We start from the raw sequence: 27,794 nt of genomic DNA, 5'->3' as shown, positions 1-27,794 counted from the left end.
AATAAAAAAAAATAATATAAATGTCTCGCTGTTCATTGCTTCTTGATAGGATTGCTATTTGTTTTAATGTACTAAAGGTAAATGTAACCCCTAACTAAACGCAATTTGATTTATGAAAGCAATGTGTATTTAAAACAAATCAGATTCTTTTAGAATAAATGGTTTGTTTTCATCCTTTGTTACTTCTGAGTGTTGTGGATCCTGTGCAGCTTTTTTACAGTAACGCTCTGGCTATACGTACTGTGACTATAGCTGCAGGGCATTTCTCACACAGATTTCCTAAAGGTGACAATATTGGAACATGCTTGTGTCAACTTTATTAGAAAGCCATGGGAAGAAATGTTACAGTGGGACAATGTAGGAGTTTAACTGGGGGACAGATACAGGGTGTGATCACTCTATAACAAGAACTTTCATGGCAGGATCAGCAGATACTATTTTAATGATAATCGCAGACTTACTCTAATAAGTGGACGGCATAGTGTAATTGTGTGTTCCCAAGAGGAATAGAGAAAATATCTTTCAGAGGGGACACAACTAAAGGGGGGATTTGCTCTTACTTCCTGATTTATCATCAGGGCATAGATATTTACAATACAGTGGTGTGGGCAATCAACAGCTATGAGAATATACCTGTCTAGCATCTTTAACTTAATGTCTATACACAGGCAAAACTTTTCCCAATTTTTAATAGTTATTTCCATATACAAATCTTTGGTAACAGAGACAGCTGAGCATCTGACAAATTTGCATTTTCTAGTAGTGGTGACCACTATAACTATAACATAAAGTGATGGGAAATCTAAAATAATCTGGGTTTTAATTGTATAATCTTTTTCAACCAAGATTCACTCAACTTTCACACAGGTTTTATGTGTTTGTTTATTTGACATGTGAAAAAATGAGTAAGTCTAAGGTGAAAACATTGATTTATAGACCCCATAGAGTAGTGGCTAGAACAAAAGATCAGAGTTTTTCTTCCAATGGAGACACCTGTTAAAGTAACAATTGTCTCTAGAGGCAATTCCTCTAAATTTAAGGAGAATTCAAGTCCATCCTGTTGTGTCTCTTAAACAACATAAATTATTCTGAAAGATTTAAGGTTGAATTAAAGTCCCTCTTTGCAAATCAGCTTTTCAGACAGGTGGTTATTAAAGAAAGGACAGGTGATGTTCCTACTGCAATAATCTGTACTACCAGCTTGATAGCGCCAGGAATATGTGAACAAGCTGAGCTAACACAAAGATAGATAAACTTTCATTCCAATTTTGCATTTGTAGGTGCACAGTAATTAGTAAAACAATATTTTATTGCTTTGAAAAAATTTTAGGGAGAAAAAAGGTTGTCCATGCTTTATTCCCAGCTTAGTATGTTTAATAGAAGGCAGCCATCTTGTGGTTGGCAGAGTGACAGAAACAGGAAGTGTTGCCAGGGGGACCAAGCAGCTCAGTCACTGACGCAGATTCGAAGTCGCTTTCTCGTCACATCCGGTCTGTGTCTGTGTGTTGTTGTGTCTTGCCGGCTGTCTACGGAAGTGCCCTAGCTCTGATGGTGTAACTCTGCGGGAAGGGAAAGCGGCCAACAATGGCTGCCGGGGCAGATAACAAGGCAATGACTCTGTCACTGATAATCAAATGGGGAGGCCGGGAGTTCCCTCTGTCTGCCCTTTCGGTGGAGGACACAGTGCTGGACCTGAAGCATTCCCTGAAGAGCCTGACTGGGGTGCTGCCAGAGAGGCAGAAGCTGCTGGGACTCAAATATAAGGGTGAGCTGGGAAGCTGGCTCTCCTAGCCCTGTGTCACGTGTTATCTATAACCCATAGCAACATGGCATAGCTTGCTCATTGAACCCCCCCCCCCCCCCCTGGTATTTGGGGCAATAATAAAAAAATTCTGTTAAAGAGAACCTTTCCCATGACAATTTATATAAAACTGATAATCTATAAAATATATTAATATTAATATATTAATATATTATAGACATGTGCTTTACCAGTAAATCCCTCTCTTGGGAGCTGGGCCAGTACAGAACGAATTCAGAAACTCCAAACGAGACCTATGATAGGTGCATCAAAGGGAATGGGTTGTGCTAATGAATGGACTGAAATGGTCACATGTCTGTTCAATGCATGAAAGAAACAAGGAGTTAATGGAATGTAAAAATACTGCAAATAGGCATTTAAATATTTTAAAGGGAATGACAGGGACTCCTCATAGATGCCAGTGTTCTCCCCAGCTCCTTTTAGCTGGGTGCATCACCCAGCACTTTTCTGTAACCCCCGGCTGTTTTTGGGTGATTACTGAAGAGTTGGGTCACAATACGGGGACTGCCACCCACCTACAATTTCTTCCCACCCGGCTTAACCTCCCTGGCGGTATTCTCGGTGTGAATTTTCCATACCAAAAGCGATAACCCAGAGCCACACTCAGGGTACAATTTCCATGGGGGTTAAAACCCCTACCTGGTTCCATCGGCCTTCTTCCCCTGGCGATGCCGGCACCTGTGTAACCTGGCGATGCCCGGCCGGTATGTGCGTCCCCGGTGTGTAAACATTTGGGACGCGAGGCCAGAGGAAGCAGATGCTGGCTGGGCACCTGCTCGTCTTAGGCTGGAGGATGGGACTGTTAAGCAGGTAGGCGGAAAATGTAAAATTATTAAGATTTTTAAATAAACTGCTTTTACATTTAAAAATCCTAATTAATCGTACCGCCAGTGAGGTTAAAAATGATTCTGGGTTCAACACTGGAAGCTGCAAAATCTATGTATGTATCAATGATGTAGCCAAAGCTTTGCTGCAGCAGATACTTATTTTGAACCACCCTCCACCTTACAGTCTGCTTTTTATGGTAACACTTTACCACTCCTCTGGCATATAAAGAGAATCTGCCATAAGGGAGACTGACAATGCTAGGTATCTGGCTGCCATTCTTATGCTTTAACATAAATATGGTCTAGAGCCTCTGACCTGGGAAAAAGACATTTTTGGAGCTTGTTTGCAGTCTGTGTTTAAAAAATAATTAAGTTATACCTAGTCAGGCAAGTGGGATTTTCAGAAAGAGAACAGCAACCACTATGAATCTCATGTGACAGATCCTCTCTAATGATGTTGTCACACTAGGAATTATATTGCTAGCAAGAAATTAATTGTGATGGGATCATTAGCAAATGCATGTAAGGCACATACCTGCGGTGTTCCCTTGATGACTTTGTCAGCTCAGCAACTTTCTCTATAGCAATATCTGGCCATTTACTCATTGATACGGCTTCTCCATGGCCTTATTTTTGTATGTTTTACTGGTAATGCAGAGCAGTGTAAAGTAGGTGGGGGCAGGTTGGTATTGGGCTGCCGAGGCATTATAATCTGGAGCGTTGATTCTGTTAGAATTGTCACCCGACTGATTGTAAAAACATCTATTAAGTTTCAGAATATGTATGTTTTTATATGGTCCAATGTTGGACAAATGAATCTGCTTCTGGACTAGTTTGAGTTACATTTGTACAGCAGGCAGAATGCTTTGTATCGGAGCCTGTGTGATTGTTTGGTAGCTTGTCAACCAGTGAAATGACAGATGGAAATAAAAAATCACATTCCTGTGTATATATAGCCATAACATTTTTTAGGAAGATTTTACTTCACTTTCTGGATCAGAAACGCAACTGGAAACGAGCGAAAACCTTTTAGAAAGTTGTCATTGGAGATTTTTCCTCAGTTATCCTTATGATCATTGATAGACGGAATTAATCTTATCCAGAGAAAATTTTCAAGTTCTAATACTTACGAAGCATCTCACATGCAGACTGTATGTATAAATACAAACTGCTTTGGCCTATCTACCGAAGCCTTCATATTGGTTATATTATTATTATATTGGTCTAATTATAAGACATACATAGGTCAATTTGTTTTCTCAGCTAGATAATCAAATGATCAGTAATGTTGTTTTATTTAATTTCTTCTTCAGGCAAACCTGCAGAAAATGATGTAAAGCTCGGTGTCCTAAAGCTTAAACCAAATACCAAGATTATGATGATGGGAACACGTGAGGAGAGTTTGGTAATACAAGTTACATGTTCTATGTGTAATGCTATAAATAAAATTTAATTAGAATTAAGTTAGGAATAAAACACACAGATATATAATGTTTGGTCATTTGTTTGCTGGAATACTTTTGATTCACCAAGAATAAGTGATGAGGTGTACCAAATATTCTCTGTATTCCAGCACACTATTCAGTGCCTTTTCTTGTATAGTTAAAATTTAATCTTGTGGTATATTTCTGCAGGAAGAAGTGATGGCACCACCTCCAGAAAATGACGATGTTGTAAATGACTTTGACATTGAAGATGAGGTAGTGGAGGTGGAAAATCGGTGAGTCTTGTTGTTGTAACAGCTCTTAATCCAAATTGTAGGTGGTATAATATTATTGTGGGATTTAGCACTGTTTATAGCATCAGTTTATTTTTTATAAAAATTGTAGGGTTTCTATACAAAATAATTGTGTTTGTTGCAGAGTATAATGAGAGGGCCATGCAAACAAAATCAACTTACACTGAGAAGGTAAAAAACTCAGTGATGATAAACAAAAAACCCAAAAATGTTCAAGCAAATTCCCAAATTCCAGATATAAAGATGCTATACTTTCATATTGGTTCTGTCTAAAAATGTAATCACCTTTTCATTCCACTGCAAAGAGCTCATTTGTACTGTGCATAGTTTGCAGTGAACAGTGGGGGTATAGATATTACATATTACGGTATTTGGTATGTATCAAATAAAGGTAAAACTTGCTTTGCCCACAGTATTGAGAGTTGGCAGGACTTTAAAGTCACCACTTAAAACTATTACTAACTGTAATGATTTGCAGAGAAGAAAATCTGGCTAAGATTTCACGACGTGTCAAAGATTACAAGGTGGAAATCCTTAATGCTCCCAGAGAGGGGAAGAAGCTGCTGGTTTTAGATGTTGACTACACATTGTTTGGTTAGTATACTGCGTCCTAATTTTACTGTTTATTCCTATTACATGTGAATTGCATCTCTCTCTCTCTCTCTCTCTCTCTCTCTCTCTCTCTCTCTCTCTCTCTCTCTCTCCCTCTCTCTCCCTCCTTTGAGGTGCTTGAAATTCAGATAATAGCCTTCTAAAAGTCAGAGAATAGATACACACTTCACCCCACATCTGCTACTAAGGCCTTAGCAAACTACTCCTAGGTCTAGCTATATTTATTTGTTATCGTATTTCTTTTACGTCTATTTAATCACATTTCTTGGACTATTTTAGATCATCGGTCCTGCGCAGAAACTGGCCTGGAGCTCATGAGACCATATCTACATGAATTTCTTACATCTGCCTATGAAGATTATGATATTGTAATATGGTGTAAGTTAATCTGTATTAATATATGCTCCTAAGGTGCATTTTTTCCTTCTATCGTTCCTAAAACGTATGGAAAAAAATTGTCTTTTGGCTTAAATTTGTTTTGAATTATTGTGAAAATATAGGGGGTTCACTTTCTTTTTTTTTTTTTTTCTAAAAATGCTAGTTGTCTGTTTGACTGGTCCTAAAACTTGAACACTAGGCTCTATTTATAAAACAAGGAATCAGAAATTCCCCCAAACATTACATTGTGGGAATCTTCCAGGTCATGTGTTTCAATGTCAGTAATTATTAACACAGGTAATGTTTAAAGGAATGTCAGATTCCCTGTATTTTAAATAGAGCCCTGTGTGTCATATGTTCCCACATACCATAGTTCATTATTCAATGATCCTGCCAGTGAAATTATGCAGCTGCATTGTTACCTGCGGACAGAGTAAGTTTTTATAGATAAAGTTTTAAATGAAATGAAGGCAGGCATTTTATTGCAGTAAAGACATACTAATTTTCCTCTGCTGGCAATGATTTTTACCTGCCTGTTTGCAATCTTCTTTACCATACACATTGAGTTGCACATGTGCAGCTTAATGTATAATTTCATGCCAAGATAAATAAGCTCCATGTGTGTGCGGGCATTTATCCATCCAACCATGGCTAATTAGGGCTGCATGATATCTTGAACTACCCTAACGGTACCTTCTAGGGATATTGCAGACGTAGCATAGCTGAAAGTTAGGTGAGTATATTTCCATGTTAAGTAGGCAGCAAGTTAACACTCAATTTCAGTGTATACTTTTTAAGCAGTTACATTTAAAGGTTTTCTTAAAGTAAATGAAAAAAAAAAAACATAATCACCATAAATGAATAATCCGAACTGTTTTAAAATTCTGGCAGTTTTGTATTGTTTGTGCCAGCTGTAACTGCCACTTTGTTAGATCAGCATAGCCTTGCTTAGCCTTAGGAAGTAGAAAATACATTCTACTGGTAGAATAAACATAGTAAAACTTCTATGGGAGACTCCGAAAAACAAAAACTGCTGTGTTAATGTTATCGAAAGCCTCTATTGAGAATGTAATTTTTGTTTTTGCCTAAAGTTTTTGTTTAAATCCATCTTTAATTCAGTGGTACAGTTGTACAGGCTTCTCTTCTGCATTGAAAATGCTTTATCTGATTTGCTAAAACATCAGCAAGTTATATTGAGCTTGTCTCATTTCCTGATATCCACCCTTCAACAATTTTTAATATATGCATGATTTTTCCAAAGAGTCAGCTCATTGTTTGATTAGGGCTGAGGGCTCTTGAGAAGGGTATTGAGGTATGGGCATGATGTTTTTAGGAAGCTCACCAGTCATAGTCTGCTTGAATTGCACAGAAAAGCACAAAGACTTAGTAATGATGTCACTCGGCCGGATATGTATGAAAAGGTGTTATTTAAAATATTTATGTAGCATAATGATGAAAGGGGTAGGGGGTCAGTGAAGACAAAATATTAGCAAGGTTCCCAAAGTACTGCTGTGGAACAAATAAGTAGATAAAGGGGTCTGACTTTCTAATATTACTATACACCAGGTCTGGAATTTAGAAGGTGCCTGGGTGCTAGTGTTCTTACAGTAATATGGGGCTTCCACTGCTGTCCTCCCTTTTATTATGAGTTTAATTTAAATAAGCCTAATTTAGTGCCTGTATTCTGGGAAATTGAGGTTATAGATATCCTAATTGCCCACTTTCCCTAGATCCTGCTTTGGGATTTCATGTCCTTTTAAGTAGTGCAAGGGGGCATGTGGCAGTGAAGCATTTGAGTGCACCAAGGGACTACTTGCGTAAAACCCCTTGCCACACTCACATAAAACATGATCCTGAATATCATTCAGCAGGAAATTAGCAAAACGATGTGGAAAAGATGAATCTTTCCCCTAAAAAAGATAAAGAAATGAATAGAGGGTGCCATCCAATACTAAAGAGAACTGAACAAAAATGCAAAATTACCATTAAGGGTTTTATACATTCCATCTGTGCAAACACTGTGGCCCTCTCCTTACCAGATGATCCTATGAGCAGCAGACCTGTAATGTGAATATGTGCTAAGCTGTTTGCTAATTTGTAGTACAAAGTATTCCAATAGATTAGATCACATTCCTTCAGAGATATGTTGTACTGAGCTCAGCAAAACAGCTGACCTTTTTGCATTTACTGTACATTTGTGGGTTCAAGGAACCCTATAAGCAAATGCTGTTAGATTCCCTTTGAAGCTGCTAAGTACAGGGCAGGCCTTAATAACTATGTACACTCCTAATTGTTTTTTTTTTTTTTTTTTCCAGCGGCAACTAGCATGAAATGGATTGAAGCCAAAATGAAGGTAAGCGGGCCTGTTCAGTTATATGTAGGTACCTTTTAAATCCAAATTTAAAACCAAACCAGGTACATTGGGAACCTCTAATAATTGTCACAGTAGGAATTTAAACCAAGAAACTCAAGCAAGCTGCAGAGTTCCTAAAAGTTACTGACTCTTGAATAGCTACAAAATTTGCTTTTAATGATTGTACACTTTGTTTTGCTCTTTCGGTCCCACCTCTTTTTTTTTTTTAGATTTTTTCTATTTGTTAGAAGTGATCTGTACATTTGTATGTATTTTCATGAAATGTGGCATCCTATTGTTGTTCCATTTACATTTCTTTAGATTTTGAGATACAAAAGACTTATCTGCTGGTTATGTTGTGTTTGTTTTTCTCTAGGAGTTGGGTGTCAGCACAAATGCCAATTATAAGATCACTTTCATGTTGGATAGTGCAGCCATGATTACTGTCCACACACCCAGAAGAGGTCTTATTGATGTAAGTCCTCCCTTTTTCTGTGTAATTATCCATTTTTACCTTGCACCAATCTAACCCTGCTCTATAGAGCCTTTTATCCAACAAATATTTCAATGCATGTGTAGACTTTAAAGAAATTTCAGACTTGTTAAGGCATTTTTACCCTGGTTCACCCTTTTCTGCTCTCTGCACTTTATTTGCCAGTAAAAAAAACCTATCAATGAGATGGGTTAGTATATTGGCTCCCACCGCTGCTTATATTTTCATTTTGTTCACCTAAATGTGGAGGGAGAATAAGTGCCATTTAAACATGTGAATTTCTCTTCGCCCCATGTGACAGAGCCTGGTGTTGAAGTTGGCAATTACTAAGCAAAAACACAGTCATGTGGGTGGTAAAGGATAAATCACATTATTCCAAGCTATCCTGTAGTTGTTGTACTGGCCAGAGTTAAATTAGGTGTGTTGCTTTGCCCTACTTATATGGATGGAAGCAGTAAATTACATTTCCTATACATGGTGAGTAGTAGCAGTTGTGCTTGAGTTAAAGTGAGCAAAATTCTTTGACCTGCGCGGATAAAGCAGGGTTTCCCTTTCAGCTATATCTGCATGGTCAGTAATATTTTATTCAGAGGTATTTTGAAAATGCATAAAGAGTATTCATGTTGCTAGCAGTTTTGCTTTAATGCTATACATGAAAAAGTTCTAATTTATATTCAGTAACCAGCTATTCTGGTACATACTAGTTGTAGTTATTGGCTGTTTAGTACAAAAGTGCCTGACTAATTATCAAATGTGTGCAGCCTGTGGTCCTTTTTGTCTGTCAACTGATTTAGCAAACAGCAAAGAAGAAAGGTATACCTAAATACTTATGAATGTATATACTATAAAGCACAATCAAGGACTTTTAATAAAACAAACTTTTTTTTAATAGGTAAAGCCTCTTGGAGTAATATGGGGCAAATACCCTGAATTTTACAGTAAAAAAAATACCATAATGTTTGATGATATAGGGAGAAATTTCTTGATGAATCCTCAGAATGGTTTAAAGGTAAGTGTCATTGGCGTGGCTATTCATTCACCCTTTTATTGGAGAAGGAATGGTATTTGTTGGCACTTTTTTTTACATGCACTTCCAAAATTTCTTTGAAATACTTGAAAAAGCTTACCTGGCATTTGTAGAGAATTCTTTTTCAAGTCTAAGGAAGCAGTTGAGCATCCCAATACCCATAAAATGCCATGTCTAGCAACTTACCACTGCTTGAAAATGGCAACACAATGGCATGCCTGCTAAAAATCTGCAGTCAAAGACTCTTCAGCCACTCTCATTTTAACGACAGGGAGAAAGCTTGGCAGTTCCTTTTATGCTTTTTAATCAGTCAAACACAAGGAAGACTCTTATTTAACCTACTGTCTGAAAAATCCTAAAGGCCTGTTTTAAACATGTCTGCTTTAGTTCTTTTTGTGCTTCGTTACCCAAAGGGCTGTTTCACATAGGCATTTCTTGCTGCAGTCATTTGGCAGTATTGGAAACTTATTCAATCTGAAGTAACCATTTTGTATAGGGAACTGCAAAAGAAAACCTAAAAGAAAAAGGCCTTAAAGACAGGAAACATTCATACCTAGTCATGCAACTAATATAGATTACTTTAAGAAAAAGCTGCATGCTTTTCTAGAAGCGCAGAATATAACTTGGTATTAAAGCTTTAAAGTAAAGATAACAGAGACTGTTGATCCAGGGAACACAGTGTTCTCCCCAGAATTTTTTTCAGCCGGGTGGTCATAAAGGGGGTGTGGCAAAACACAGCAAATTTAGTGCTCCCAGTTGTTTATGCCATGTGTATTCAGTAACCTCTTATTGTTTCAGTGTTCTACCTTCTCCCTATACTTTGTTTCAACTTTGTAATGCTTGCCCTGTTAGTATATTCAATTTTTCCATTCTATGTATTTTGCCACAACTGTCCTATGCCGTGTATTGTGACCCAACTTCCTAGTGTTCTAAGTTTTAAGAGTGTATTCCTTTGTAGTAGTGTAATAGTATAATAAATGTGGTGTAACAAGTTAGGCTTTGTTCATTTTATTAGCAAAAAACATTACTCTCTTGAGCGACTTTTGGCAACTGCTAGGCACCTAGGATTGGCAACAGGCGGTAAGTGCTGGGCTTTTTCAGACCTAGCAGTTTTTTTCTGCAGCAGTGGTTCCTGGCATAAGGAATGGACAAATGTAAGCTTACTGTCAGTGTGAATTCAGCCTAACTTCTGATGTGCCCCAGAAGCTATATTCAGTTAAAGTGAACTTTTGTGAAAACATTTTTTTTTCACTTGATCCTTTTACAAAACGAGCCCAGTGAGACAGTGTGGCTCACCTTGCACCTTCCGTCCAGTGCACTTGCACTGCGCACTGCGCATGCATTAGATTGAACACTTTTTTTTTACATTAGAAGAAAGCCCCCGAAGGTGCATGCACAGGAGGAGCAGCCCAGAACCTCTTGGGATATGTGACACAAATATCCCAGGAGACTGCGGATTTCCCCTTTGGTCTTTACCGAAATAGAAGTAAAGACTAAAGGGGATTGGTCCTCCGCAAAAAAGTGTAAAAACAAAAAAACACATTTTTCTATTATATAAGAGAGAAAGTCACTCTTTTGTATAATGTTAAAAATTTGGTGATGGTTTAATAGCATCATGCATGTGATCAGATGGAGATAAGACAGCCAGTGTCCCTCTCTCATCACTGCCCATATTCTAAAAAAAAAAACTGTCTGTGAAGTTTAACCACAATGTGTAATGATGTCATCGGCAGCGCAGTGTGATCGCTATGTGTGATCGAGTGTAAAAGCTGCTTGTCATATTCTGCAGCCTAACAACTCACTGTGTTCAAACCTTCAGATCTCCTAAACCGTTGGTTGTATTGTTTATGTTCTAATGATGCCATAGTGATGAAGTTTTAGGTTCAAAATGTTAGAAGTAGTCAGGAATGTGTAACAGGGCAGGGATGCCCATTTTGATGGGCAGATTGTTTTATGTTCTAATGATGCTGCAGTAATGAAATTTTAGAGGGAAAATGTGCCCACCTCAGAGAAATTGGGGTTCAAAGAAGAGAAGCAGACAGGGTAGTTTTGGTATAGATTTTTGACAGGTAGGTATACATTTAGGGGTCTCACCCCAATGCTGCTTGCTATGTTAGTGGCTCCGGGGTCCCCAATTTGAATTTTTATTTAGGACTTCTAGTTGCACTTTCCTTTGAAACAGCAACCCCAAAGTTCAATTTTCATAACGTTTTACATTTCAGACTTTCATATCTTAAAATTGTTTAAGGCTGGGGGGCTGGAATTGTGGTAACTAGTATCTATGAGGGTCCGCTGTGCACCCTGAAAATTACAGGTCATTGTGACATACAGTTTAGGAGATATGGAGGTTTGTACACACAGAGCTGTGAGGATGCAGAAGGACATGCAGACTTTACATACAGCTCTAGCAGTGGATACATTTCACTGGCAGCTTTTTCTCTTTTTTTTTTTTTTTCAATGGAAAACCCAGCTCGTGCTATCAGATGGGGGCGGGGCTGCCTGTGTCTCATTCACATGAAGGCTGAACTCTGTGCTCACCTCTCATCAGCAGCAGCAATCGTCTGAACAGATGACAGCTGGGCACAGAGCAGCCTCACTGAGATCCGTGCAGAGGAATAGAGGAGGCGGGGCAGCCGGGCGGAGCAACCGGCTAAAAACCTCTGGGGAGAACTATGGAGCATCCGATTGCCTCATGGAATCAGGAAGGAATTTTTTTCCTTTGTTGAAGCAAATTGTACCAGCTTTTTTTGCCTTCCTCTGAACCAACCATGTCTTATAGGGTTTTATATCTGGGATATATTTACTTCCTTAGTGGTTGAACTTGATGGGCTAGGTAGTACAGAGTCCTAGGTAAGCAAACGGCATTGGTGATAAAAAAGATGCCTTCATTTGCTTTATCTTTAGTGGCATGATCTGCAGGAGCATGAAGATTGTAGCTGGGCCCTGAGGACATACACTATGTCCTGTGATTCTGGCTGATCCAGTTCTAGCCTTCGGGTGTGTTTTATTAATCGTGAAATACTGACATGTTTCCTTTAACCTTGACTTAACTGTTAGCTTTTGTCATCACATAAAACAGTCATCGGGTAATGATTTTAGGAATCTATGTAAATCACAAAGCAAACCTTACTAAAATGTTTCAGCCTAAACACTAGTTATAATTATGAGCTTAGGCTGGTAAGCTGAAACACATAGGCAAATTTTGCTTTGTGAGTGACATGGAAGAGAGCTTGTTTGGCTCACAGTAAAGGGCTTCACACTGCACTGTAAGATTAGTGTTTGGACGAAGGAGAGGTGGAACAGGTATACTGCAGTTACCTTTATAATTAAACCTTAACCTAATTATAAACTTCAGGCAATCTTTATAATATAAAGGCAATAAATATTACATTACAACATAAATACTAGCAGTGTTAAAAGCTTCATGTGGAAAATATGCCACAAAAACTTTGTTGACGATTTTTTTTTATGTCAGATTATAAACACTGGGATCTAAATAAATGATTTTATTTTATTTATTTTTTACTGATTTTGTTACTGTAATAAGAGCCTAGTTTGCGGGTTGAGGATAGAACCCGCGCACACAGAAGCAAAAAGGATGACACAATGCCAGTGGGTAATAGATTGAGAGCCTGTGGGGTGGGAGCTCTTATTGGGCATAGGAGGGAACTGACATCACCCCTACACACCATAAATCCTGGCACCTGAAGGACTGCGTGTGGAATATATTTTTACAGTGAGCTTTAAATGAGCAGTCCTTACCAGTGAGTTTAGTTCCATTTTAATGGAGACTAATAATTAGTAAGCCCTCATCTCTGACTAAAAAATGCTTCAAGAAGTTAAAACATTAAAAGAAAAAAAGTAAAAAGTTATTTTTCTTACACTCCTTTTTGCTCAATTGGCTAAGCAGTTGTTAAGTCACCCAAAATGTCATTGCAGAGAAGGAACGGCTTACCTTTCCCAGGTGTTATTGATGTGTTTTTTAATTTTTTTCCTTTTTTGGTTTCAGATCAGACCTTTCATGAAAGCGCATTTAAATCGGGATAAAGATAAAGAGCTTCTGAAGCTATCACAGTATCTTAAAGAAATTGGTAAACTAGAAGATTTATCAGATCTCAATCATAAACATTGGGAAAGGTTAGTATTTAGTTTTGTGAATTTAAATTTGTTCTTTCTGTTTTTAATGAAATATTTTGAATAGTTTTAGTTAGTTTTTTTGTATTTATATCTAGTGTTTAAAACTTAACATGATATATTGCATGAGAACATTTTCTTTGTATCCTTTGCAGGCAGCATTTGTCATCTGTATGCAAGTTTTAGGCATTGCAGAGGCTGTTACTGCATACTTATATGGTGTGTATGTGTGTAAAACAATTGAGTCAGTTCTGCAAACCAATAATTGATGTTTACCAAAAGTGAACTGAAACGAGTATATGCTACAATGATCAGTACATATTTACCACCTATATCTTAATGACATATGACATGTTATGCATTTTCTTTAGAGTTTAGTCATTGAGATACTGAGGTAATCAAAGAACAAACAATGAACTAATAAAGTCCTCCATCACATATCAGCATTTAAAGGTAAAGCAGCATAAATGAAATGGGCCTTTTCATTTTAAAAGGTTGCTGTGTAGGATTTGAAGTGACAGAGTCACTTTAAAGTTGGGCTCTAGCCAACAAACCCCTAGATGAAATACAACTAAAGTAAATGTTTTACCTGCCCAAGGATTTGTATTCCCCCTATCCAGTCCTAGTGTTTATATGCTGGTGTTATTAATATTATTGATAATAATCTTAAGTTTGTATTCTGCATAGCTGCATTGTTTTGTGTATTTTTTATCTGCATAGGAGTTCAGCCTAAAGTATTTTAATGGTCATGTATGACATAATAATAGCTTTCCCATTTTTTTACAGGTATCTCTCAAAGAAGCAAGGTCAACAGTAAATAGTTTCACTTAAAGGGTGTGCTGTACAGCACATTTTAGTTTTTACCTGTAAAGGCAGAAGCCATGGTGCTTGAATTGAGATGGCCATTTTTTTTCTCTCTGTAGCCACTAAACTTTTTTCAAAATATTAAAACCTGCCTTGCTTTACTTCATCTACAACATAAATATCCAAGCACTGTGTTATTTCTTCATGTTGCATTAACTCTACATTTTGATAATTATATTTTTTATTTAAATTTTTTATATGTTGAGTTCTTTGAATTATTTTGCCTCTTGTCAATTTTTTTCTTCGTTTGTTTGATTTTTTTCTTCTTGTCAGATGCAGGACGATTTAGCATAATATTCCGTTCTGCTGGACAAAGACATAATTAAAAGCGGAGGCTAAAAGGACTAAATTAAATATATATCCTTGAAAAATATCAATAAAGTTCTAGATATGGCCTTAATGCCCAGCCTGTTTGTCAATTTAAGGGGGTATGCAACATTTAGATTTATATAATGGAGATTCTAAAACAGATTGTGGCCATTTTCACTGCATATACTGTTTTTTTTACTAGTTGTTTTCCACCTGAGAGGTGAAGATCCTGCCACCAAAACAGAAATTTCTTTAACATGTCTTGAAATAAAATCCCACTTCTTCAGTTACCATTTTTCCTCCAGTCAGAGAGGTTCACTTTGGATTCATACAGTTGAGTATGGGTGTCTTGCTGTCCTGCTCCCCCTGCCAGAAGGAAATTTTTTTACTTTTTATTAACCTCCCAATAGCTTGTTACACTAGTGATCCCATTTACTACCTGATGAATATATAATATTCAAAAAACTGCATAAACCTGAAGTTAACAATGAATTTCTAATGAATAGGTTTATTTTGTATGGTAACATAATGGGAGGTGTATGAATCAGTGATATCTTCTATTAAAAACTGTTATAATAATCAACACAGATCTCTTGTGCAATTCCAATTTTAGTCTCTGCTATATGGTATATGGTAACAATACTACAGAAGACAAGATGCTGAAAAATCAGATGTGCACATGTTAGATTAAGGGAAGGATCAGCAAACCATGGATATTTAAAATACCAGAATCTCGCCTTCCCTGGAGAATTCCTCTATTCTCATTTGAAAACCCTCTCGGGTTCTGTAAAGCCCTCAGTATATCCCTTAATGAAGTCTATCGGCGAAACATGTCGGGAATACAGACGCTTCATTAACTTATGGGCTTTTATGTATAGACAAGAAAGCACCATCTCTCATGACATTACTAATGGGAGTGGTTTAATTATGCAAATTGCATTGTGCTGAGTTGTATGAATGCTAATTTGTATTTGTTTATTTAATATTGAAAATACATGTGAAACTGCCGATAACAAAACTCCAGCTTTTTCTCTTTTCTTTAATATTCAATTCTTTATGATTGGGGTCAATTTGGGTCTCATACAATTGGGGTCAGCACAAAACTTGAAACTGAGAGGAGGATCTAGTGATATTCTGTTACAAATTCTACACATGACAAACCAGGTCAGGTGGTAGGTTATATGACACCCTTGTGGGTTACAAAGTGTCTATACACAATTTGTTTATTATGTTTTAACATACTTTACTTTAAATATGATAACTATAAAGAATAGAGTTGGTAAGACTGATACAATGATTTACAATATAGAGACACACGGTCATCGTCCTCTTTATGAAACTATATGATATGGTCTGATGTATGCATGATATTTACTGTTTGGCTGAATATTACCTTGCAAGGTATAATAATTTATGAAAGCGAATTGGTTGTGTAATGGCCTTTTCATTTAATTAATACATTAATTTAATTCATTTAGTTTTGAAGGCAACAGGTTTACCATTTACTTTGTATAATACTATTTTTGGCTTCTTTAACAGAAGCTCAATATTTTTAGACTTTTTTTGCTGTGTGTCTCCTTATTATGGAGTTCTTTCCTTTCTTCCTATATAGGCATTAGGTGTCATACACAACAGTAACTGAAAGGAAACCACCTTTTTAGAGAGACAGAGAGCAATTATTAATTTACATTCTGACTCTTCTTATGTCTGTATATACATATATATGTTAGAATTGTGAAAAAAAAATCACTTTTAAGACATTTCCTAACACCCTATGTTTTAGAAAGTAAGACAAAATGTTATAACTGGATGTATTGCATGTCTTTGAATGTCAGGCAAAGCCCTCCTGAAAATGCTGCATGCATGTCTATTGTGCTAACACCATTGCTTTATTACCTTGAGGTACCAACTTCATGCAGAGTCCTGACTTTACCATCTCCTTTTGTCCTAAAGGACAGAACCCAGCATCTCAACAAATCACCCAGCTATTTAGTATTATCTGACACTGCTTAGCAATACAGTAGTGGACTCCATATTTCCTTTCAGCCGGTTGGCAGGATTATTTGAAAGATGTTATTTTTATGCTCTTTGTGTACAATAAGGCTATGTTCAAAATGGCCATGAGGTTGCAGGCCATGGCCATGAGGTGCTTCCTCATGCCAGGAAACCGCTGTCTTGTTGGGCACCCTACAGGTAGCATCTCCTGGGGGCAGCTCTATAGAGAAGGAATAGGGGTGGCAGTGAGGTGAACTACTAATACAGCTCACTGTTGCCATCTGTCAAATCCGCAGATGCTGGTTCTTCAAAAACCAGTGTTGCAGTACGAGTGACAAAGGGACTGGCAATGTGCCAGCCGCAGGGGGCTTAGCAGAATCGCTTGTTCCCGAAGCACGTCTGAACCTGCCTTAAGTCTGAAATAGAATGTCAGCATAATTATCTATTTATATACAGGGATATATGTAAAGTAAACATATATATGATCAACGCATAAAAGTTTGTTATTTGGACTTTTATTTGTCAAGGAAATTGTACAATTGATACATTATCGGTAATATAAAACAAAACTTAATCATTTATATCACATAAATATTCATATGGAATAATCTTATTAGATTCAGATAAACTCTATTAATATGTTTTCATGTATTCCTTTTTCAGTTCCTGAAAATTAACTTAAAGTATACATAAAAGTGTTCATATACTACATTTCTGTATTTCATGGCATGTTTCTGTTGGTGAGTATGCAATTACCTAACAGTGGAGAAATGCTTTGTTGGAAATTTATTACATTTTTACTATGTATTACAATACAGTGACATATCGTGAAAAAAATGAAAATGGCCAAGATACTTAAGTAAATCTCAAACACCAGTGAAGGAAATTGAAATAGGTTTAAAAGTAGAGTTGTCTTTTTAAAGAACAGCTATGCCTTCATCCACGGTGTGGGGCCTTATCTGCGCAGTACTACCTGTGTAACAAACGTTACTGACCAGGATGAGCTCTCACTATGTATGTATGCATGCATGCATGCATGCATGCTGCTCAGCCCATTTATTTCTTTGGCAGACTATTCATGGTTGCCCCTAGCCATCCAGAGAAGTATCGATTCAGCTATAGGTATAATTTGGTTGTGTGATAAGTATTTTGCTACCATGGTTTCACTGAGGACAACTTAGCTAAGGCCAGGTTCAAACTGTTTTTAAATGTGGTGCCAATGCTTCTCATGGAAAGCAAAACCACCCCTGACCATTTATTAGAACTGATGGCTGCTTTGCCTTGGAGTACTGGGGAGTGACATGACCTGAAAAGTGAGAACCATTTAACCCTAGAAAAATGGAGCACTCTACATATTAGATTGTGCACGTGATTGTAAGATCTACATCTTAATTATAAGCCAGATAAACCTCGATTTAGCTTTCCTATGATATACAAAAGAAAAATGATTGCACTATTATCATCTAAGAATTAATATAACAGCAGCACAATAAGCCTCCTTTGAGAAAGCCCAAATAGGCTATGTACATTGTCCAAATATAGTGGTCACGAGCATCCTGTGAAATATACATTTTAGACTTCTAAAATAGTAAGGGCTTATAAAATATTAACATATGCAAAATGGATAAATAAATATTTTACATTAGGAATTTCTTTAAAGAGAATCCGTAACAAAGCAAAATATCTGTATAATTAGCCCCAGGAGAAGATGTTATTTTGTGACCCCCCCACCCTGGACTACATATTAGTTACAAGGCATTTAGTCATATTGTCCTAGATATGGTTTGCTTTATAAGAGTCTGCTTCACCTGAAGCTTCTCATACAGGACATTTGCTATGTGGCAGATTACCTTTAACGTCTAGTTTAGTCTTAGCAGCAAAAGTAAATTATTCCCATGTTCAGGGCTGTATTACTTGTAATAAAAAATGTGCCAAGGGTAGTCAGGTTAAAGAAAGTAGCTTTGTTTTCCTACTGTTTCCCCAATGTGGACATTTGTGGCCTAATTCAGCATAGGAACTGTTATTGTGTAGAGAATGGTAAAAGTAGTACAGTAAAAGGAAACATTAAGATTAGCAGCACACTAAAACACATTGTGTTGTGTTAAGGTGCACTGCAATACATGGGCATAATGTGTCACAATACTTAGTGTGTTGGGGTGTCTTTCATGATGAATGCTACTGTAATGTGCATTATCACTTATTAAGTACCACACCTCAGTAGAGAATCCTGTAAACCATAACCCATAGTCCTGTATGAGAGCGGTGTTCTTTCAACAGCCATTTAACACAGAGTTAGTGTGCTCCAATCAGAAGGAAGTATGACCTTTACAGAGCCATAGTTCTGCTCCGCAGGGGTGTGTCAGACAAGTTCAGAGAGCAGCAGTCCTTATCTGCAGACTACTGATGGCAGGGGACAGGCTATTTTGGTGGCAGTGTGGCATAGTTGCAGAGCCAACACAGAACACAGGTAGGGCTTTAAAAACCTGTTTGCTACACCCTGAAATGAATGGCATGATTTTGTTAAATAATATTTATAGTATTTTGAGCATTAACCCCCTGATACCTGGGTGATAGTGTATGTTTATGATGTGACAGTAGCAGTGGGTAACAGTGTAGTTAGTTATTGGCAGAAAAGGGTTAATATAATTGCATTGGAATGGCCCATTTGTTTTGTAAAAACAGACGTTTGCTTTCCAGTTATAGACCCAAAAAAGTAATTATGCATTATTTTTTCCCAATATGTGCGTACAAGGCAGATGCAGCTCTTTTCATATTTGACTGATCTGTCTTTTGTAGTGTACCTGCTATTTATTAACAGCAACATTATAAACAGGTATTAATGCCAGTCCTTATGATATTTCTTGCTTGCATTGTTTTTACGTTTTGGCGTGCCAGCATGAAGTATACGTACTGGGGAAAAAAATCTGCATACTAGTAGAATAAATGCACCCTGACTGCATTACAAAAGTAAGGGCCCATTAACATGAGGGTTGCGTTAGGACACTCCACAACACAAAGAAATATTGCTAGCTGCATTTCCAAAAATGTTTTGCTAAGCTTTGCAATGTAGTGCATTGGGAAGTGATCATGGTGACATTAGGAATTAATGACAATGCAGAGCACTAACACATGTTGCAGTAACGTGTTAATTTCCACATATGCTATTAACATGTTATCAAAAATGGATTTTTGAGAATATGCCCAAAGGTAACAGAGTCCCATTATGACGAATGCAAAGCATTACATCTCTTTCATATTACAGGAGGTTGTGGCTTTACCTATACACATTTCATTTTTTAAGTGTGTCAGGACAGGTACACTTTTAAAAAAGATTGAGGCATGTTGTTTTAGTCCTGGATTCTGTACACTCAGGATACAGTAATAGCAAGTTAAATATTTCCTGGAGAGCTTGGCGTGTTAGTTATTTTTATATTACACAAATGATCACAAGTTATTTAGAAGAACCCATAGCTGCTGGGCCTCCCTGTCCCCTTCCCGTAGCAGCAGTCCTGGGAACAGCTATAATGGTACGAGGTGAAGCGTTGGAGTTGTTTGGAATGCAATCATAAACATTGTGTTGCAATGTTTTTGTCCTTCACTGCTCAGCATACAGACCAAACGTGACAGATTTCCAGACTATGTCATGTTGAAGAGAACAGATGGATGGACATCACAAATATCATACCATTTGGAATTAATCTTTTTCTTGGGCCATAGTCCGTTTAGCGGCAGGGACGAATTGGCTTGTCTTTCTTGATCTTTCACCATTTTCCAGTAATAACTTTCCTTGATAAAGTAGGTTGCCTGATGTGTATAGGAAGAATAGACGGCATCAATGTACCCTATTGGGTGGTCTGCAGGGTCCACTGCTGGAAAAACATCTATGATGCGTTTTGGAAAGCCTTCAACCACCTTATTCTTATCCACACTGAATGCAGTTACCTGGAATGGTAATGCACTATTAATCATTTTTAATAATCATTATTAATAACACATTACTACTTATTACTTTTATTATTTTTTTTGTTCTTGTAGCAGTACTCAATGGTTGGCATATTTTAAATTCTGATCAACTTAAACTTGTTTTGGTAAAACAAAGATTTCACTTTATTTTAAAGAGCATTCCTCGTCAAATAGGTCATCCTAATAAACAGTCAAAATGCAAAAATTTTCACTTCTATGCAAAATATATGCAAACTGCACTCACTTGAAACTAAGCCAACCAGACTCGGCAAGTTTCAGAATTGGATTGCCACAGTTTCAAGTTGGTGCAATTTTTTAAAGCAATATGGTTTGCATAAAGTTCCTACCCAAGAGGGGACAGATACCAAAATAGAAAAACAGCAGAAACTAAGCTAGTACAATAGGTTTATACTTACTTTTCTAGTCAATGGTGTTTAAAAACTGTTCTTTTTGAAGAGCTCTGGCAGCCTTGCTATTCAACACTTCCAGGTGAGTCAGAAAGTGTGTCTGCTGCTGGGTATTGTGGTTATTCCTCTGCCAACTGCTATGACACTACTGTGTTCTGTAGTGACATTGGGTGAGCGGGAGATACTCAACATTCAACAGCTATTTCTCCTTCATTTGTATCTTACACACTCCCATCCTAGACACTGCAGCTCACATTGATAAGGTTTCAGCAACAGAGGCAGTGTTGAATAAAAAACAGTAGGCTGCACTAGGTGTGGCCACAGACTGACAAGCTACAGGCCTGAAAATCCACAGCGACACCTTGGCAACAATATTTCATCCCACTGTAGTGCAACCAGGCATATCCTACATGAGAATGGTATCTCTAATCTAAATGCAGGAGTATGATAAACAGGTATTTATTGTCACACCTACATTTTAAAAAGCATAGATAGTCTGCTTTTGCTAGACAACTTGGGCTCTATTTGTCAAACAGGAAATCTGACATCCCACCAAACATTCCCTGGTTGGAATCTTCTAGGTCAATGGCACTAATTGATTCCCACCATGAAATGTTTGAGGGAATTTCATATTCCCTGTTTTATAAATAGAGCCCATGTGTTGAGCAAAATTGAAAAAAATAACTTTTTGTGAAAATACATTTTCTTTCAAGGTAATTTTCAATTTATTCGCTAAGGCTCTTAACATTTAATTGTCACCAACCTTTCTTGAGGTTGGTTCTTAGGATCTGTAAAAATATGCCCAATAGTGTATTATGATTATAATATTTTGGTGAAAAAACAAACGGGAGGTGTTTTTTTTCTGTATATATTAATGAAAGTTATGTTGGAAATACATTGGTTTATTAGTGGCTGTCATACTCATTGAGTACACTAGATGGTGCTTATTTACAATAAATACACCATACTTGCTGTAAATCCTAATTAGGCATAAAAACATTGCATGTAATTATTAACTAATTCTAGTATGCTGTATTCATTGTAAATGTATATACTACAACCTAGGGGACTCATTGAGATAACTTTAATTTACAGAAAACCATACACTTTTTTTTTTTTTAGTTGAGACATTATCATAGTTACCTATTCATCATAACTGCAGGTTTGGTGACAATGCCATGGAGCTTTGCAATTATATTTGAAATAACAAAAAATGTTTTTGCCAAAATTCTATTTGGGGTTTTTTTTTTTGTTACCAAAAAGACAAATTAGTTTAGCTGCCTCACTGCTATCTCAATGTAGGTCTCTTTGAATTTGTAGATGAACACTTCTTTCTCAAAATAATAGAATAGTACAAATGACACTTGAGGTCCTACAAAAAATGCTACATATATGGGTACTCATCCGTACATTGCTTTGTCTGAAGAAATATATGAGCCGCTCCTTTTTGTCAAAGAAAGCTGCGTCTAGGGGACTCGGAGCCCCAGGGAAAGCCTCCGATATGAGCTGAGGGTACTTATTTTTCTTCCAGTCTTCTGTATAAGCGATGTCTTTGTCAGGGTCATAGCGCCAGACCTGAGTACCTTCAAAGCAAAAAATCTACAATTAATTATGAATATGAACACAGAGATTAGATTAGAGTGTTGTGGGTTCCTGTTTTATATTTATACCTTTATTTTTTCTACTTAGGTCATCTACTGCATGAGCAAGAACTATTTTCCAGGAAGCTTCAAACAAAGAATGTCAGTGAAGGTTTTCATGTTAAATATGGCTAGTCCGAGCCACTTTATCAGTTCTAATGAGTGACAGGAAAATAATAAATGCAGAATATTACAACTACATCTAAGGACTGGTAAAGTGCAATATAGTATGTTTTTTTCTTGTATTTGGAAACTTTTTTTTTAAAAACCACAACAAAATATTTGGAGTTTAACGTCTTGGTGTAAGTTTTGCTCTTGTTGTAATGACCAATGGGGACACTTACGAAACAATAGTAGAGTGGAAAAGGTTAGAACTTCTGACACGTTTGATCTGTCTAACGTCACCTATTTCCTAAATCAAATTTTCTGGAAGGCAGGCTTATGTTTTAATTTTTACCTTTAAAGAAATACTGGGCATCTATATTCCATGTCCAGACATGTACATAGGCATCTATGTTTTTGTCTGGGAGTCCTTTCCAGCCTGATTTGATTGGGAGAGGGTCCCCGAATCTTGTTCTGTTACTCTTATTTTCATACATCCAGTACCAGCCAGTCTTGAAGAAGTAGGTGTTGAACCTGTAGATGGTGTCCCCACGTGAATTCCGTTCCTTCCTCACCCAGTCAAACACGGTGCTGAAACTGCCATCACATGAGCCTAGTGACACATACATATAGATTAAATGTGATCTTCCTCACCTTTTGCGTAATTATGTATACAGCGTTAGATAGGTCTATTAAAACAAAGATCAAGTAAAGCAACACAAATAGAGGCATTGAAAAAAAAGTACCACAGTATAATAGAGTGAAATTGTATATAGGAAAATTCATCCAAAATTTAGGGACTGGAGTATTGTAATATATGTTGGTAAGAAAGCATTAGGACTGCACCAGTTCATTTACTGGGAATAATACACCCTTTTCTGTGTTAATGCTTTGGTTATTAGAATCAGAACAGGTTCTTTGAGTGGACAGCTGCTTCCATTGACTTAAATGCAACCTCCTTTAACTACAGCTCACATCGCTTGGAAAGCAGTTGCAGTTGCTGCTGGAGGACTGAAAAAGTCAGCTTTTTGAAATTATTGAACAACAGCAAACTAAAATCTCACCTTCAACCGCCCTTAACGGCATTCAACCACGTGACAATGAGGATGAGTTTGGTTGAACTGTGGAGGGTACAACAACTGCAGGGTAAAACCTGCACAGTACTGTAGAGAAGTAGCTGAAGGAATATAACAGCAGCAGTTTGTAACCACAGGTCTGAAAGTCTGGTTCACACCTCTAGTAGAAACAAGTGTTCTTGCATGGTTCCCAGTGCTCAGCCTTTCACACTGTTTTCACACTTTCACACTAACCTAAAGAACGAGCATTTGTATGTGTGACAGTAGGCAGCAGTAAACAGTACTAAACTGCTCAATGCCACCCCTATTCGTTCACTATTGGGCTGCTGTGGATGAAACGCTACATGTAGCCTCTCAGTCAAGTAAGCACTTTAAGAGGTCTGACATACCCTAAAATGGCTGCTGTATGTTCCCGGTCAGGACAGCCAGGACGCTATCTGCAAAGGTTTGTATGTTCTCCCTGTTTTTCTGTGGGTTTCCTCCTTGTACTCTGATTTCGACCCACATTCCAAAAATACCATACAGTTAGGTTAGCTTTACCTCAACAATTGTCCCTAGACAATGTTAATGACATATGACTATGGTAGGGACATTAGACTGTTTGCCCCTTTGAGGGACAGTTAGTGATATGACAATGGACTGCACAATATATCGGCGCTATGTAAATACTGGATACTGATAGTACTGGCTAAATTTATATTTAAACAGCCCTGTGTTATTTATGTAAGGCACTGTAATCTGTGATCACTTCACCAAGCTTTGATCAGTTTTGTTTTTTTCTGTAATTCTAGAATTATCTATATTACTCTGATCCGCTGTTTTATATATCCTGTAAATTGCATATAGGGATGTATTGTAATGAATGCTTGTTACAATACTTTACTGATATAGGTGGGCTGTGGAACTGAAGGTCATTCCACCTCAATAAAGAGAGAAAATTCAAAGTGTCTATGTTTCATGTCTTTATGTCCCCCTTATGTGCTGCTGTAGAGGTCTGGTTGGTGATTAGATGTCAATCAAATAAAATGTATTACCATATTTTTTCTGTACAGCCTTTCTGTCCTCCCAGTCCAACTCGAAGTGTTTTCCCTGGGGTGTATAATTTGGCTGCATCACAGACCCAATGCGGTTTATATGGGGCAGGCCAAGAGCATGACCAATTTCATGAACAGCAACCTGCAACGAAAAATATTAGATATAAATGCTATAGATTTTGTTTTAAGGGTTGTACAATATATCCTCCAGAAAAAAATGTCTACATTAACCTGTGGTTATTACTTTAGTTCACAAACATAAACACCATATTGTAGAATGGTATTTAATTGGTATTTAAAAGTTTAGTTCAACTCACCACCAATAACTTGTCTGTTTTTTTCAGATTTGGGACCTTTGGCCATTTTCATCGACCATACTGGAATGATGTAACTCCCATTCATACTCACATGAGTTAATTGACTTGGGCACCAAGGTATGCCAATAATGTACTATGGGCTGTGCATGTTGACCCCAGTGTACATTCTTAATAAGATTGTTAAAAGGAAGGTCTTTATGCCCTGCCTTGCCTTTTTTGCCCCAGTCACTAAGTCTAAACTGAAGTAAATCTTGTTATATTGCACATAACCAGGGCTGTGGAGTCGGTAGATAAATCCTTTGACTCCGACTCCCCGACTCCTCAGTATCTGATACCCCCGACTCTGACTCCGACTCCTCTGTGTTTACATAGTTTCTCATTTTATCTTAACACTTTTGCATTCAAACTTCACAAAAAAAGTTTAGACCCCCTAATTATTCATAAATCAATAAATTTATTATAAAATTAAATATAACTCAATATTTTTACCATAAATAAAGAAACATTAATAAAAATATATGAAAATAAATTGATGGTTTTTCAATTATTATGTTTTTTACCTTATATAATTTTAAAATAAATCTTTATTTCAGGGATTTATACTAAGTTTTAAGATAATATTATTCATCTTTTTATCTTTAAAGTTATTAGCTTTATATTTAGTATTGCACTTACTCTTATGGCCAGAAAATTAGGTAATGCAGAACATCAAAGAGTGGTAGACAGTTATCTGAACGGATTTGCTTTGGGTTGTAATTGTACAGCCATAACCAGTCATTAAAAAGAACTTCTTTAATTCCTGCAAGGCACAATGATTCCCATTCTCTTCAAAAAAGGCTTAGCTATGCTAACAAAATCCTTGATCTTATTGCTAGGGAAGATGGAATAAACATCTACTTTCTTGAAAAAATAGTTTTAAACATCTCAATGAGAACATCTCAAAGGGGAAGATCTCTTATTGGGCATAGGGCAGTGCATGTTGTGGCTGGAGTGCGTTCCAGAAATTCTTCAATTTGTTGTGTGAAGAAAAAAAATGGGACCCTTCACTGCACAAACATTTAATCAAGAAGCATTCCTCAATTTTATTGATTATATTTTTAATTTTTTTAATGAAAAGAGTGTTCAGCATGCCATCCTAATTATGGATAATGCCCCTTTTCATAAAACTAGACAGGTAAAGAGCTTGTTTGAAAGTAAGGGACACCAACTCTTATTTTTACCACCATAGTAAGAAGAAATAGGCTAATTAATTCGGTTGCTTTATTAGAAAGCATCATTAGTGTATTTTTAACAATAAGTGAGCAGGATTGCTCAAATTATTATACAAAAATGTTTAGCGGAGAAAGCATTATTTATTAATAAACCATTTAATTAATTATTACACATTTTTATTTATTGTTTCTTGAGAAAAACTTTAATGGTAAAAATATTGTAATATATATTTTATAATAAATTTATTGATTTATGAATATTTAGGGGGGTCTAAATTTTTTTGTGAAGTTTTGGTTGCAAAGGTATGCATGAATGGAAAAGTGTGAAAATAAAGTGAGAAACCCTGTAATATGCTATGTATTTTCTATGTTGATTGAAGGAAGGCAACATACACGCTATTTAACCACAGAACTACTGGCTAGGCTACTGTATTGGCCAGTTTACACAAAAGACAAAAAAATGAAAACAATAGGGTTTTATTTATTGTTTTCATCAAGTGGCTATAAAGTAGTAGCATAGCATGCATAAAAATTAGGAACAGGAACTTTATCAGTTTAAAAATATGAACCACATTCTTTGGTAGTTTTAAAACAAAAACAAAGCTTAACTACATGAACAAAAACAAAAGCTGGAAAACCTAAAACAGTTTATATATTAAACTTGGAATATAGTTGTAGAGTAGAATAGCTGTTAAATGCAATCCAAAACTAACTCAATGTAGTGTTGTTCTAATAAACAGAATTGCTTCTGCCAGATCCTCTTTCATAGAAGCTCCTAAATCTGACTGGATTATTTTTAGAGCTGAAAATATTCTTTCAACACTGATTTGGTTGGCATTGCTGTTACGGTTCTAGCCACATCGCCAATAATTTCGGGATAAACAAGGATGGCTTCTTCTACAGTCAGTTTCGTTCAGCGAGCATACTTTTCTACTTCTTTTAATTCTTTAAAAAACTCCTGCTGTAATCTCTTTTTTTGGACATTTTCTGGTCGTTTATCTTTCACGCATATGCAACGTTGCTTTACTTTCGAAAGTTCCATTTTGTCATTTGAAGAGGATGATCCTGAGATACCAGTACTTATTGCTTCATCCAGTGGTGGTGTTTCAGGTAGTAATCCCTTCATGCCAACTGCTTCATCATAGAGGGCCTTTTTTGCAGTATCAGTCTGGTCATCGCTCAACAAAATTTGGCTCATTGGATCAACATTAATAGCAGATAACAAGATTTGATTATTCAGTAGGAGATTCTCTTTTTTTCTTCATTGAAGATACAATGCCATCAGCTATTAACCCTCCACTTTTGTTCAGGCAATATATCAAGCTCTTCCATTTCAAGAACAATTTACCAGGTGTTAAATCTTCAGATTGCAAACTTTTCGTGACAGTAAAGGGGCTAGAAAGTAGATTTTCCAATGCTTTTACTTGTCCACTGGCTTTTAGTTAATAAAACATTTTCATTGTCCAGTTCTTCAAGAAAGTCTTTTAGTTCA

At 36.8% G+C, this 27,794-nt stretch overlaps 2 protein-coding genes across 5 annotated transcripts in view; one reads left to right on the top strand and one right to left on the bottom strand.

The window, feature by feature from the left end:
- Window positions 1-1,490: 1,490 nt before the first annotated feature.
- Window positions 1,491-15,140, top strand: UBLCP1 (ubiquitin like domain containing CTD phosphatase 1). Of its 2 annotated transcripts, XM_072400430.1 has the most exons (11): window positions 1,491-1,765; window positions 3,963-4,054; window positions 4,284-4,369; window positions 4,866-4,981; window positions 5,279-5,377; window positions 7,693-7,730; window positions 8,107-8,205; window positions 9,116-9,232; window positions 13,260-13,387; window positions 13,540-13,603; window positions 14,171-15,140. In XM_072400430.1, exons 1-10 carry the CDS (start codon window positions 1,585-1,587, stop codon window positions 13,568-13,570), a joined length of 987 nt encoding a protein of 328 aa, XP_072256531.1. In that variant the 5' UTR covers window positions 1,491-1,584; the 3' UTR covers window positions 13,571-13,603; window positions 14,171-15,140. The 2 variants fall into 2 exon arrangements, with proteins under 2 accessions (XP_072256531.1, XP_072256530.1); XM_072400429.1 differs by lacking the exon at window positions 13,540-13,603 and having other exon boundaries at window positions 1,493-1,765.
- Window positions 15,141-17,050: 1,910 nt separating this feature from the next.
- The window catches only part of LOC140323405 (matrix metalloproteinase-21-like), a 32,267-nt gene continuing 21,523 nt past the window's right edge, over window positions 17,051-27,794 (bottom strand). For all 3 annotated transcript variants that reach the window (XM_072400426.1, XM_072400428.1, XM_072400427.1), the window contains exons 5-8: window positions 24,775-24,916; window positions 23,020-23,277; window positions 22,333-22,505; window positions 17,051-20,494 (exon numbers count right to left, since the gene is read on the bottom strand). In XM_072400426.1, coding sequence (XP_072256527.1) covers window positions 20,189-20,494; window positions 22,333-22,505; window positions 23,020-23,277; window positions 24,775-24,916 — 879 coding nt within the window. In that variant the 3' untranslated portion in view covers window positions 17,051-20,188. The remainder of the gene's footprint in view (window positions 20,495-22,332; window positions 22,506-23,019; window positions 23,278-24,774; window positions 24,917-27,794) is intronic.

The sequence above is a fragment of the Pyxicephalus adspersus genome, chromosome 2 (assembly GCF_032062135.1).
Source record: "Pyxicephalus adspersus chromosome 2, UCB_Pads_2.0, whole genome shotgun sequence".
In the NCBI taxonomy this organism is placed as follows: Eukaryota; Metazoa; Chordata; class Amphibia; order Anura; family Pyxicephalidae; genus Pyxicephalus; species Pyxicephalus adspersus.
The sequence above is the reverse complement of the archived record's forward strand: the minus strand, read 5'-3'. Positions and strand labels throughout refer to the sequence as shown.

Bases quoted from the DNA above. Each gene is read 5' to 3' on its own strand.
- UBLCP1 (XM_072400430.1), top strand. From the start codon at position 1,585: ATGGCTGCCGGGGCAGATAACAAGGCAATGACTCTGTCACTGATAATC. The intron at 8,206-9,115 runs GTAAGTCCTCCC...TTTTTTTAATAG, and splicing joins CCAGAAGAGGTCTTATTGAT to GTAAAGCCTCTTGGAGTAAT. The intron at 13,388-13,539 runs GTTAGTATTTAG...TATCCTTTGCAG, and splicing joins AATCATAAACATTGGGAAAG to GCAGCATTTGTCATCTGTAT.